The sequence below is a fragment of the Pterocles gutturalis genome, unplaced genomic scaffold, assembly GCF_000699245.1.
Source record: "Pterocles gutturalis isolate BGI_N339 unplaced genomic scaffold, ASM69924v1 scaffold18632, whole genome shotgun sequence".
Taxonomy (NCBI): domain Eukaryota; kingdom Metazoa; phylum Chordata; class Aves; order Pterocliformes; family Pteroclidae; genus Pterocles; species Pterocles gutturalis.
This window is the reverse complement of record NW_010110707.1, coordinates 10,088-21,565: the sequence shown is the minus strand read 5'-3', so window position 1 is coordinate 21,565 and position 11,478 is coordinate 10,088. Positions and strand designations below refer to the sequence as shown.

At 52.6% G+C, this 11,478-nt stretch overlaps 1 protein-coding gene across 7 annotated transcripts in view; it reads right to left on the bottom strand.

Annotated features, from left to right (window-relative positions):
- The window catches only part of NFASC (neurofascin), a 48,299-nt gene extending 44,609 nt beyond the window's left edge, over positions 1 to 3,690 (bottom strand). For 5 of the 7 annotated variants that reach the window (XM_010073500.1, XM_010073499.1, XM_010073503.1 and 2 more), the window contains exons 1-6: positions 3,597 to 3,690; positions 2,631 to 2,648; positions 1,645 to 1,750; positions 1,297 to 1,493; positions 823 to 945; positions 378 to 548 (exon numbers count right to left, since the gene is read on the bottom strand). In XM_010073500.1, coding sequence (XP_010071802.1) covers positions 378 to 548; positions 823 to 945; positions 1,297 to 1,493; positions 1,645 to 1,750; positions 2,631 to 2,648; positions 3,597 to 3,690 — 709 coding nt within the window. The remainder of the gene's footprint in view (positions 1 to 377; positions 549 to 822; positions 946 to 1,296; positions 1,494 to 1,644; positions 1,751 to 2,630; positions 2,649 to 3,596) is intronic. The other 2 variants (XM_010073501.1, XM_010073502.1) reach the window with 1 other exon arrangement.
- Between the last annotated feature and the right edge of the window lie 7,788 nt (positions 3,691 to 11,478).

The following is an 11,478-nucleotide window of genomic DNA, read 5'->3' as shown; positions in this document are numbered from 1 at the left end:
CACTTGATATTATACATTTCCCTAAAGATGGGGGGAATGTCCCATCTGCATTGAAGTGCTTCCCAGTTTTTATCCCAAACACATGGATTTGGCAATACCTGCACCAAGCTGCCTCTGCAGCCCTCAACCCATGAAGCTGCAAAGCTCCGAGATGCTGGAGGGAAACCAGCCACCCCTCCCCTGCCTGGTCAGCCATCCGAGGACCATCACTCCTCATCCCAACTGGTTCTTGTACCATCCTAAACAAAACGAAAGAAGCCACTCTGCTCCCTGGTAGGTCTCGGTGCTGTCAAGGACAGAAACAAGGTGTCGAGAAGGAAAACCTGCCCGAGAGAGGCCAAGGAAGACCCATCCTGAGCCATCACCGTGACACTTACTGGTTTTCACCTTGAGGGTGTAGGGGTTTTTCTGCTGAATGGTGTGGGTGAAGTGGAAGCGGGCGTTGCAGCTGTAGTCGGTCTGGGCATCCTGCAGCATGACGTTGGAGAAGTACAGGTCGCCGTTCTGGCCCTGGGAGACGCGCTTGTCCTGATGGATGGGCTCCATGGCTGCGGGGAGAACATTCAGAGTAGGTCAGATACCCCCCGTGGGGGGCTGCATAAAGGATTAAAAACAAAAACCCCAGATCCCAGCCACGTCCAGGCGACTCCCAGCTTTGAACTACCAGCAGGGACCCAAAACATGGTTATTTTAAATAAACTCCACAGGTGATGGAAAGGCTGCCCGGGGGGTTGGAGGGACGTGGTTATTTTAAATAAACTCCGCAGGCAATGGAAAGGCTGCCCGGGGGGCTGGAGGAGGGAAGGGGGTTCCCCGACTCACAGCTGCTCATCCAGAAGATGACGGGTGAGGGCAGGCCGGGAGGGGGGTTGCACTGCAGGCTGAGCGGAGCCCCTTCATCCACCTCGATCACATCCACCTTCTCCTTGGGCCACAGCGGAGACTCTGCCGTGAGAGATACAGACACCATGTGAGGGTGGGAGCACTGCAGCTCTCTTCCTGCTGGACCTGGCCTGGTTTCGATGGAGTGCCCTCAATGCAAACTTTATTTCTAGGTGTGCAAGACCCTTAAATCTATACCGAGTATCTCCCTTGTTAGCCCCAGCCACAACCCCTATGCCTTCACCCCAGTTCTGTGGCTGGATACATCCCAACACACGTAACAGATGAAGCAGGAGGAGATGTCTGAGCACTGGGTATTCTCCATGCCTCTTCTACAAAATCCCACAGGATGCAAATAGTCCCTGCTCCCCTCGGGGTGCTGGCTGCTTGCTCTGCAGCACTGCTGGTACTCACTAGAAACCTGGAGGTGGATCTTGCTGGAGAGAGCAGTGCCGTAGTCGTTCCGGGCAAAGCACTGGTACTCGCCCTCGTAGTCCTCCGGCCGTCCCCCGCTGTGGAAGTCGATGACCAGCGTCCCTGACCGCCGCCGCATGGACACCTTGGGGTCCTTCGCTACATTGAAGAACTTCCCGTTCCGCGTCCAGGAAAAACTGCAAGCATGGGGAGAAGCTGGTTGTGTAACCATGGACCACATTCACCAGGAGAGATCCTTACCTGAGTTGAGCAAGCCAACAGCTGGATGAGCTCATGGTGCAAATGGCAGAGCTCGACCAGGGGGAGCTCCGCCAAAGGGCCACTTACGTGGGAACGGGGTTGCCTTTGGCTTCGCATTCAATGAAGATGTTATCCCTCGGGTCGACGATGTAGTCCTTCACGGACTGCTTGGTGATGGTGGGGGGCTGAGGCACTGCAAAGCAAACAAAAAGCCATGAGGAGAGTTGTGCAAAGAGGCTGAATTCCCTCTCTGCCGTCCTGCAGCAGATCCTGATGGGATTTCAGCTCCTGCCCCAGGCTGGGTGTCCAGTTTGTGGTTTAAAGCCCTTCAACACCTGAGGAAATTTCCACGAGCATTTGTGGGCTGCTCATCCCCTCTTGGACCATCAGCACTGCTCAGACTCCCTTTCGGTACCGGGAAGCCTCTTTTTCTCACTCAGTATCTTGGTCTCATTAAGAGATTTCAGTTACATCTTCCTGCTACCGCAGGTTGTGTGAACGAGGCTGAAGACATCCCAGCCATGCAGGATGGGACAGGGAGCCAGGAGGCACCAAAGAGGCTCAAAACCTCCCAGGTTTACCCCGAAGGATCACAGCACGGGTGTTTAGAAGGGCAGGGCTTGGAAAAAGGAGCACATGAGCACGGGTGTTTAGAAGGGCAGGGCTTGGGAAAAGGGGCACATCAGCCCAGCAGCCCATGTAGGACCTTGGCACACGTGCCCGTGCAAGGCAGAGGAGCCCGCTCCCCTCCCAGCTGTGGCATTGGCAACAAGCATCCCCTGCAGAACCAACATCTGCGTGGCAAAGACAGTCTGCGTCCTGCTCCCGGGAAAGCAGCAGAGCCCAAGCACTGCTCCCAGGCTGCTCCAGCATCTCCCATGCCTGGCTGTGCAGGAGAAGTGGCTGGTCCCCTCCGGCCAGGGCGATGCACCCACGCACCGTGTCCCAAGCTGCAGCCACCACCGGCCCCCTGCTCGGTCCAGACCCCCTGCAAGGTCCAGACCCCTCGAGCCCTGTCTCAGCCATGCAGAGGAGACGGACACGTACACACAGCGGGCGAGGGGAACACTTACATTCACTCTGAATATTTGCTGTTATTCCCAAAGTGCAAGCATAATGAAAAAAAAGAAAAAAGGTCAATGGAAGAACAAACCGATACACATCACGTACACAAATATAAACACATACAGTGTTGACTCCACACAGCAACAACCCACAGGGTAGGAATTGCTCCTATCAGGACCAACCCTGGCACTTCAGCCTGAATTTAGAGCCCAGCAAAAAGCTCTGCTTCTCCCCCTAACGCACCGCTCGCTGGAGGATGTCTGTGCATGGCGCTGTCGGAAGAGATTCCCTGCAGCGACAGGCTGATGGTTATTAACAGCCGCTACAGGAGGAAGCTGGGACATAAAAGAAATTACGAAACTGGTTTCCAGAACAGTGGCTGAGCAGCTCACAGTACAAACCCTGATCTCAAGTGCATTCAGACAAGTCAGGCGTCTCCCACGCGCTGGCCTGATGATGCCCATTCAGCAGAAACACCAGCCCATATCCCCCTTCCTCCTCGCTCCAGATCCCCCAGCTCTGGTGCTTCTGAATAAAACATAACTCCCATCTCAGAATTAACCAAAAAGTCCCAACAGAGGGAAAAAAAAAAAATTCTCATTGCTCTGCAGGACCTGCCCGGGTCACATCCTCCACAAGAGCATCCCAAAGCCTGCCCTGGCTCTGCAGGAACACCAGAAGTCCTGGGATGCTCCACTTAAATCACCAGGCTGAGGACCCGCCAGCTCGGCTCAGATGCTCTGTTCCATTCTGATATGTGGTTTCCAGTCCTCTGCTCAGCTCTTGAGATAGACTGGATAAATCGGAGAGTGATTTAGGCGACTTTCTGAAGGGCACGTGGTTTAAAAAGAGAAACAGCCCCAAACAAACAACAGCAAAGAACACCTCAGGCTGGACCAGGAAAGTCCCCTGGGCTGTGCACATCCTCACTCCACCTCCTTTAGAGGTTTTTAGAGGGATAAACCATAACTTACAATCCAGAGGGACTTCGATGGCGCTGACGAGGTGATGAAGGCAGAGAGCGAATACGATTCCTGCGCAGGCGAGGTGGTGGCTTGGCATGACCATTTTGGACGCCTGGGCAGCGTCAGTGCCTCGATTGTGTCCCTCGAGGAGAGCAGAGCAGCGGCACGTGCAGATGGATGCTCAGCTGCAAAAGGAACAAAACCCAGCGGTCACCGAGCCGTCCACAGAGATCTGTCTTCTTCCTTTTGGCAGCTGTAGAGAGAGAATGTTTCCAATCCAAAAATATTTGTGCAGAGAGACAGGGGTGTGAATAGTGCCAGAAATAGTTTCCAGGCTCTGGAGACCCAGGTACAAGCCCGTGGCTGCTGTTCTCCCAACCCCTGGGTTGTTCTGCTGGCAGAAAATCAGCCTGAGGGGGTTCTGTGTGCTCACAAACCCTGGAGAGACCTCTTGGATGGAAGGAGAAGGACCACGCTCGCCCCTGGGACCCATGGAAAGTTACTCAGGAGCAACTGAACACAAAAGATGCAAACAGTCCCCATAGGATACAATAAAAAGGACAATTTGCTGCTTAAAAAAAAAAATAGTATTTCATGCACAATAAATACCTAACAAACATCTGGTCTCACCGCCGGGGCACCGGGATGAGCTCTGCCTCCACGTGCAGCCCAGCAATAGCATGGGGATGGCTCCAGAGAACCCCTCGAGTCCCCCAGAGCCTGTCACCAAGCCGGCACAGCCCTAGAAGGGGTCGGGGCAGAGTGGGACCTTTACCGACTGGTCCCTAAACCAGCCCCAGGCTCCGCCTTCCTCCCCCCAGATGGTCCCTGGTGCCGGATGCGCAGCCAGGCTCCCAAAGGCACCCATCGAAACTTCCTGGGGACTCTCAGGTTATCATTTGTCATTGCCGTACACACACCTTTTATTTTGCTGTTAATAAACCCGCAGATTAAAAAAAAAAAAAAAAAAAAGGCAAAAAGGAGGATAAATTCTCCCTTCTGTACAATAAAACCTCCCTTAGAAAAACCCTCCCTTAGAAAGGCTGCAGCAGCGCAGAAGCTGCATCACGGCCAAGTTACAACTGGAACAGAGTTATAAAAAGGGCATCAGGCGTGCAGACAGCTCTTTCCATAAGAACAAAAATAACGGCAGGGCAGCAAGCCAAGCAGTGGAAAATCCCCAGTCCTGCTCCGCGCCGGCCCTCGCACCGGCTCCGGCCCAGGCAGGGGAGCGGCAGAGGGGCCATTTGGCAAGCACGGAGAGCCCGGCTTCATGAAATATAAATAAACCCTTCAGCTGTTCCCAAGCCCCGTACGAAGTGCAGGAGGGAGGGGGGGGACCCAGCACAACAGACAAAACCCGGTGAGCGCGGGGCTGCCGGGGGCTCCGGGTACCGCGGGGAATGCGGCTGGGAGCCGGCAAGGAGCAGATGTCACGGAAAATGAACAGCCCTGACACATGGCCCGGGAAGCTCTCCCCAACCCCAGCCAGGCTCCAACCCAGCACAAGACAACGTTTAAGGACATTTTCCCCTGTTACCCTCATGGGGAACAAGATGGGCTTAATGGTTTCAGCATCCAGCCCTCCTCGGGTCCAGTTGGGGTCTGCGGTTCCTCGTCCTTGGGATGAAGCCCGAAGGAACCCACCATCCCAGCGTGTCCCTGTTACACCAGATGGTAGATTGTAGGTTGGGAAGGGGCTTGGAGGGGAGTGTTGCTTTGATCTTTTTTGCTCGTTTTAAGGATTTTCCGATCCAGCTGTTGCAATAGAAATAGTTGAAGGACAGAATAATTATAGGACTGGGCCAGTAATTAAAGTCATGTCCAGGACTTTCGCAGTCCTGTGATCAGGTCATGCTGAACAAAGCTTTTCAAATTGCTTCTTTAGTGTTCCGTCTAAGGGAAGACATCATTTTGATCTGTAGCCTTCATTTTTTTAAAGCGGTTCATTTCTCCAGTTACAGCTTAAAGCGAGTGATGGATCAGCTGGGTTTATGCCTCGCTGTTACTGAGCACAAGCCTGACTTACGAACTGAATCAACCAATACTGCAACCGGGGATTTAGCAAGGCTGAGACTTCTAGTGCCCTTACTATGCTCATATACTGATCACCATCACAAAATGCTTTAAGACCCTCTTCATTCGCAGACGTAGCATGGGAGGGAGGGTGCAAGACAGCAGGCACATCTCTGCAGGCTGCTTGGAGCCTGAAAAGTGAAGAATGTGCATTAAATGGGAATTCAGAAAGGACTGAGCCCCAACACTGATACATACAGTACACATAGGAGGGATCTGGGTGTCCGATGCCAAAAAATATAACTTACCCATCATCACATGCACGGGGACTAGAAAAGTAAGGGCTGCGCATAGCAGGAGGAGATTAATTTGCAGATAACTTTTGAGCTGCAAAAGGGAGCAGCAAGGACACAGAAGCTCTGGACTGGGAACGGTGGGCAGAGCCACACGGGAACAACCCAGTGCCTCCAGTACCGGTGGATCGTCCGGGGAGGATGGCCCGAACAACCGCACCGACCACAAGAAAATAATAAAACCCACGAGAGGGCACGCACAAAATGCATCCCCGCCTTTCGAAGCGGGAACGCTGGGCGGCTCCAGGGCGCCTTTGTCTCGGGGCAGATGTGGGTGCGACTCGGCACCCATTGCTGCCGCCGTGCCTGCGCGTGTAGGTGGGTCCTGGGACAGGCAGTGCCCGAGCCCCGGGACACGCAGAACACAGCCCGCATTGTCAGCGCTGCTCCTCGCCTGGGGACGGGGACATCCCAGCACAGAGGGCTGGGGATGCAGTAGGGATACAAACGTGCTTATCTGGGGATGCTGAGAGTCGTGAAGCTGTTTGATGTCTTCATCTGCTGCTGAGGCTGACTCAGCCCCAAACGGCCCGTGCAAAGGGGCAGATGGACCTCGTCTTCCCACACTTTCCATTTCTTAATTTTTGTTCCCGGCCTCATTGTGCAACACAGAAAAAAATCTGATTGCTATCCAAAGAGCTGAACAAGCCCTTCGACCTCCTGTCTGCAGCCAGTCCTGGGCTGGCCAGAGCCATGGTTGAGGCTGGGGATGCTCAGGAAGCCTCTGAGCTGGCTGGACCCAAAATTCATCCAAAATCTGGGCCCTTAATGTTCAGTAAAAACACAACACAGAGAAAAATATCACACAAATAGTTGCAAGACTGTGATACCATCAAGGAGGAATTTAACCGCTTAAATGCTTTTCTCATCCAGCATTGAGCACCAACAAAAGCCACGTCCCTGCTTTACTCTCCTCCAGCTACAGGCAAGATGCAGCAGTGAGATGGAGTCAGATGCCTCTTTCCCCAAATTCTTACCCAGAGTTCAGATGTGTTTTTCAGACTTTTTTCCGCTCTCCATTTCCCTGATGACCTATTGCTACATCAGTTCTCGAAAACTGTTAATCTGGTTGAGAAATACACCCCAGACCCTGGCCCAGAACCCCTCCAGATGCATCAAATACTTTTGTAAATACATTTTTCTCTGGCCAAACGCATGAGTAACCCCAGGACAAGATCTTTAAAACTAGAAACTGCTCCTCTCGTCAAAATCCAACCACATACGCACACAGTGTGGGGCACATCTGAAATTAGGAGGTGGATGGGCAACCTCCGTTCAGAGCCTCCCTCCTCTCTCTGAGCAGGCACCGGAGGGAAAAAATTAAATGCAAGAAAGACATCCCACCAGCTGGGACAAGCCCCCAGACACCCTCTCCCAGGAGGTGCCGGCGATCATGTCACCCATCAAGAGAACGTGCCTTGATTATCTGAAGAGCCGCGTGGTGCCCGGGATGCCACTGAAACCATACCTGGCCCGTATACTGTTACAGGGTCGTTGCCCTGCTCAGCGACAAGTTTCACACTCTCAAGTTTCTCCTTATGTAGAGACACCACTCACATACCAATAATTAAAGCAGAAAACATATCAGAGCACTTTGTCTGCAAGCCACCCAAAATCTGCAGAGAAAGGGGAAAAAAAAAAAACAAAAAAAAACAGCTTTTAAAATTCCTCCAGGTCCTTCTCTATCTCTTATGAGCTTCAGGAGTGCTGTGGGTGGTACCAAGGGTTTCTCTGCAGGAACTGCCTCCTTTTCACAGCTCCCTGGGGATGCCAAGCCAACACAGCAGGCTGGGGACCAGCCTTGGCAGCTCCACAAACCTTCACAGCCTTGCAGAAGAAACTTTGATTCTCTATTTCTCCACGCACATGCCAATTGAACTGCTTCCTCCCTGCCTTGAGATGGGGGAAATCTCTCCTTTCTGCAGATGGTGCTGAGCTGAGCTAGCGCATCCTCGCATCCCAGCCCCAGAGCATCCCTGCTTCCCTCCGGCGAGCCAGCGTTCCCATCTGCTCAGCACCAACCAGTTTCCCGTTGGCTTCCACTGGCATGGCTGGGAGGGGGGACATCGCCTGTCGCAGGCTCCCTCCACCAGCAGAAAGCAGCCAGATGAGGCTCTGGTCCTTAGCAGAACATGAACCACATGCCACAGAACCTGCTCCCTGCTTCTCCAGCCAAGCTCCAGCTCCCCCTTCAGAGCTCTGCAGCCCCAGAGGGCAAATGATGGGTGAAAATATCTCCTCTTGCTGCAGAGATACAACCATCATCAAGAAACTGCTCCAGGCCAAGGCAGCAGAAGCCAGAACCCCAATCCCTCCCCCAGGCTGATTTGGACAAAACTTGGCTCTTTGTCATAATTCCCAAACCACATCCCCACAAACCGCAAGATGTGGGATGTCCTGCCCCAGCCCCGCTCCCTTCATCCTGCCCCAGGGCAGCTGGGTGCACTGAGCAGAGCCCGAGGGCTTCCCCGGGTGCACAAATAACACTGGGGAAGGGCTGGAATTAATTTCCTTCTCAACACCTTAATGAAATGAGACCTTCCGGAATAACGATGGAAATAAATCCCTTCCCCATAGCCCTGCTCCTGCAAAATGACTGTGGGCACGTGGAGCAGACACAGACACGGTAAGCAAGGGGAATCTCTGGTTGGAGTTAAATAAAATTAAATAATTCGACAATGAAGGATTGGTTTTAATCAGCTCATTGGGTCCAGCAGGACGCTTTCAGCAGCAATTAGGCATTTATCCTTATTTACGGTTGTAAGAGGAACAGTAAAACTCCAGCAGCTAGTGTTCCCAAGAACATTCCTACAGCACCATTTAATGCATTTCAGCCGCTTAATTAATGCTGATTGAATAGCACAGAGCAATGTTTCCAGAAAGAGAAAACCCTTCTGGTTTCAAATAATGAAAGACATTGGTTTAGAACGAATACACGTATGTGATTCCCTGACAGCGACTAAAGGCTTAATCAAATGATCACGAAGAAGCAAAGACGTGATCATCCGGCATTGCCACGCGGAGGGACGTCCCTTCCTGGGGACAGCCAGCAGCAGTGGGGAGGGCAGCGCATCCCGCTCGCCTCGGTTTGGAGGAGAGAGAAGCGCTTTGTGTCCGTTCCTGAGGTTGGGTACGGCTTTCACAATTGTTCTGCAGAACAACCGTTCGAGCAAACACCAGCAAAGTCATTTACATCTCATCTGAAGAATAATCCTTTGCATCCTTTCAGCAACTAATGCTTCAGACAGACGCACCCTCCGACCACAGGCAAGGGGGAAAGTCAGGCTTGTCTTGGGAAATGGGTTCTAGGCTAAGATTATTGATGGTCCAGTGTCTGTCAACAATCATTTTCTATACCCACTGTAGCCCCAAAACGGTCCCCAGGCACATCTTTGCTCCTCTAAACAAAAGGACACTCCTCAAAGCACGACCCGCAGCAGCAGAGGTTTGCAGAGACAGGCGTTTGGGACCCCATCGCTGCCAACCCTCCGTAAAAACTCCAGGCGGACCCATTTGCTGGGGATAACCGCCCATGTACGCCTCCCGGTACGTTTCAGCACGTCTTTAAGGCACACGCACACAGAACATTTCTCACAGCCCCTGCTTTCTCGTCTCACTCCTCCACGGGATTTTTGCCGTCTGCTGCATTTTCCTTTCACTCGCTGTAACTCTCCTGCCTCGCACGTGGGTGAGGTTTCCATCCCAGCCCCGCAGGCTGGGTGCATTTTAAAAGAACCAAGCATCGAGAGAAAGCACCATGCGGGAACAAGGATGTTCCTAAAGCCACCCACCGGCACGTGCCAGGGAGAGCCGCGGCAGCATCCCTCCGACTCTGCACAGGGCAACACGTGGGAAGTGGGAACGGATCCGTCAGCCCCCTGAACTTTAGAGCTGCTGCTGGCACAAAGAGATTTATACTTTAGCTTGTAGCAATCGCTGTCAGCCAGCTATTCCAACCTTCCTCCTGCAGCACTCCCAACTCAGGACCAGCCACACCTGGGCTCCAATTTCAGAAATATTTAAAAAACGCAGGAGGAAGGGGATAACTGCACTTGCTGCAACTCAGAGCTGTGGCTGCATTTTGCAGCGTTGGAGTGCAGGCACCGGTTACGCTTTCAGGAGGTAACTCATTCCCTTACAGAGCTGCGCATCGCTGCGGAGAGCGCGGCTAACTCCAGGGACAGACGCTTCATCTATCACAGTCATATCTCAGCACTACATAAATGGGAATTAATTTATCATCCTGTCCTTCTGGCAACGTAAGGAAATACTGTCATTCTATTACACAGAGCAGCTCTAGTCCGGAGAGGTTAAGTGTTACCCCAAGGTCAGACAAAAGAAATGGCATCAGTGGGAAATGAGCTGAGATCACCGGAGTGCTCGGTTTAATCAGAAAATACCACTTAACCTTTACAAACCGGTCACAGGGGAGAAAAAAAAAAAAAGTAAAAGCATGAAACTTTCCATGGAAGACAGGATGGCCTTCGCCAGCTGGCACATCACCCCCAAGCCCATGCCGTGCCCCCGCGGCAGCTGGGAACTGGCCCCGTGACAGCCAATGCGCCGGGTGCTGCGGGGACCCGTGGGGCAGCGGGTCACACCGGCCCTGCTCATCAGCTTCCCACCCTCCTGGGGAGCCGCTTGCTTCTGCATCTTTTCCTTTCATCAACAGGAGCAAGGAGTAAAAAAAAAAATTCATTGGAGTTATCCTCAGTAGAAAACAAAGGGGCTCCAGAGCATGGCTTCTGCACACGCTGCATCTTGGGCGTGACATGACATTTAAGGAACACGGGGTGGGTTAGAGCTGAGATGAAAAAACAATCATTTTTGCCTGTTATTTAGAGGGGGGGGGAAATATTTAACAACTCTCCTTATATTGCAACCTATTTGGAAAAATACATAGTCATTTATTTAATTAGGATGCTGCTTTATTTAAGAGGGACAAGGAAGGGATCTGGTGTGAAAAATACAGATTAAAAAAGAGAACACACAGGTGAGAAAGTTTCTCAATGAGAAGGTTTAAAGGGCAGTTTCAGGGCACAGGACACACCAGTGATGCCAGTGTTGTTCCCCCATTTTAGTGCTGTGCAGGACCCAGTCTGAGAGCACTTCACCCACCAGTGGGTGATACTGGGAGTGCTCCAGGAGCTTCCCAAGCACCATTTGTACCCCAAAGCAGGAATCCCAACAGCCAAACCCCCAAGGTGAGAAACACTCCGGGCATTTTGTCTGCTTCCTGATGGAGCAGCACCCACACGCAAACCCAACCCCCCCCCAGCAGTCTGGGGACACCAGGGTCCCAGTTCCCCACCCTCACACAATGCTCCTCTCAAAGGCCACCCACCCCATGTTGCTCGGAGGAAGCACAACAGAGCTAACAGCAACAGGGGACACCCAGCCTGCAAGAGGTTAACGTCTGTCCCCACCATGTCCCTTGGCCACCCCTCCCAGGGACGGCAGCATCTGGTCCCTGGTGATTAGCCAACTGCTAATCGCACAGAGCAATGCTATAAACAGCAACC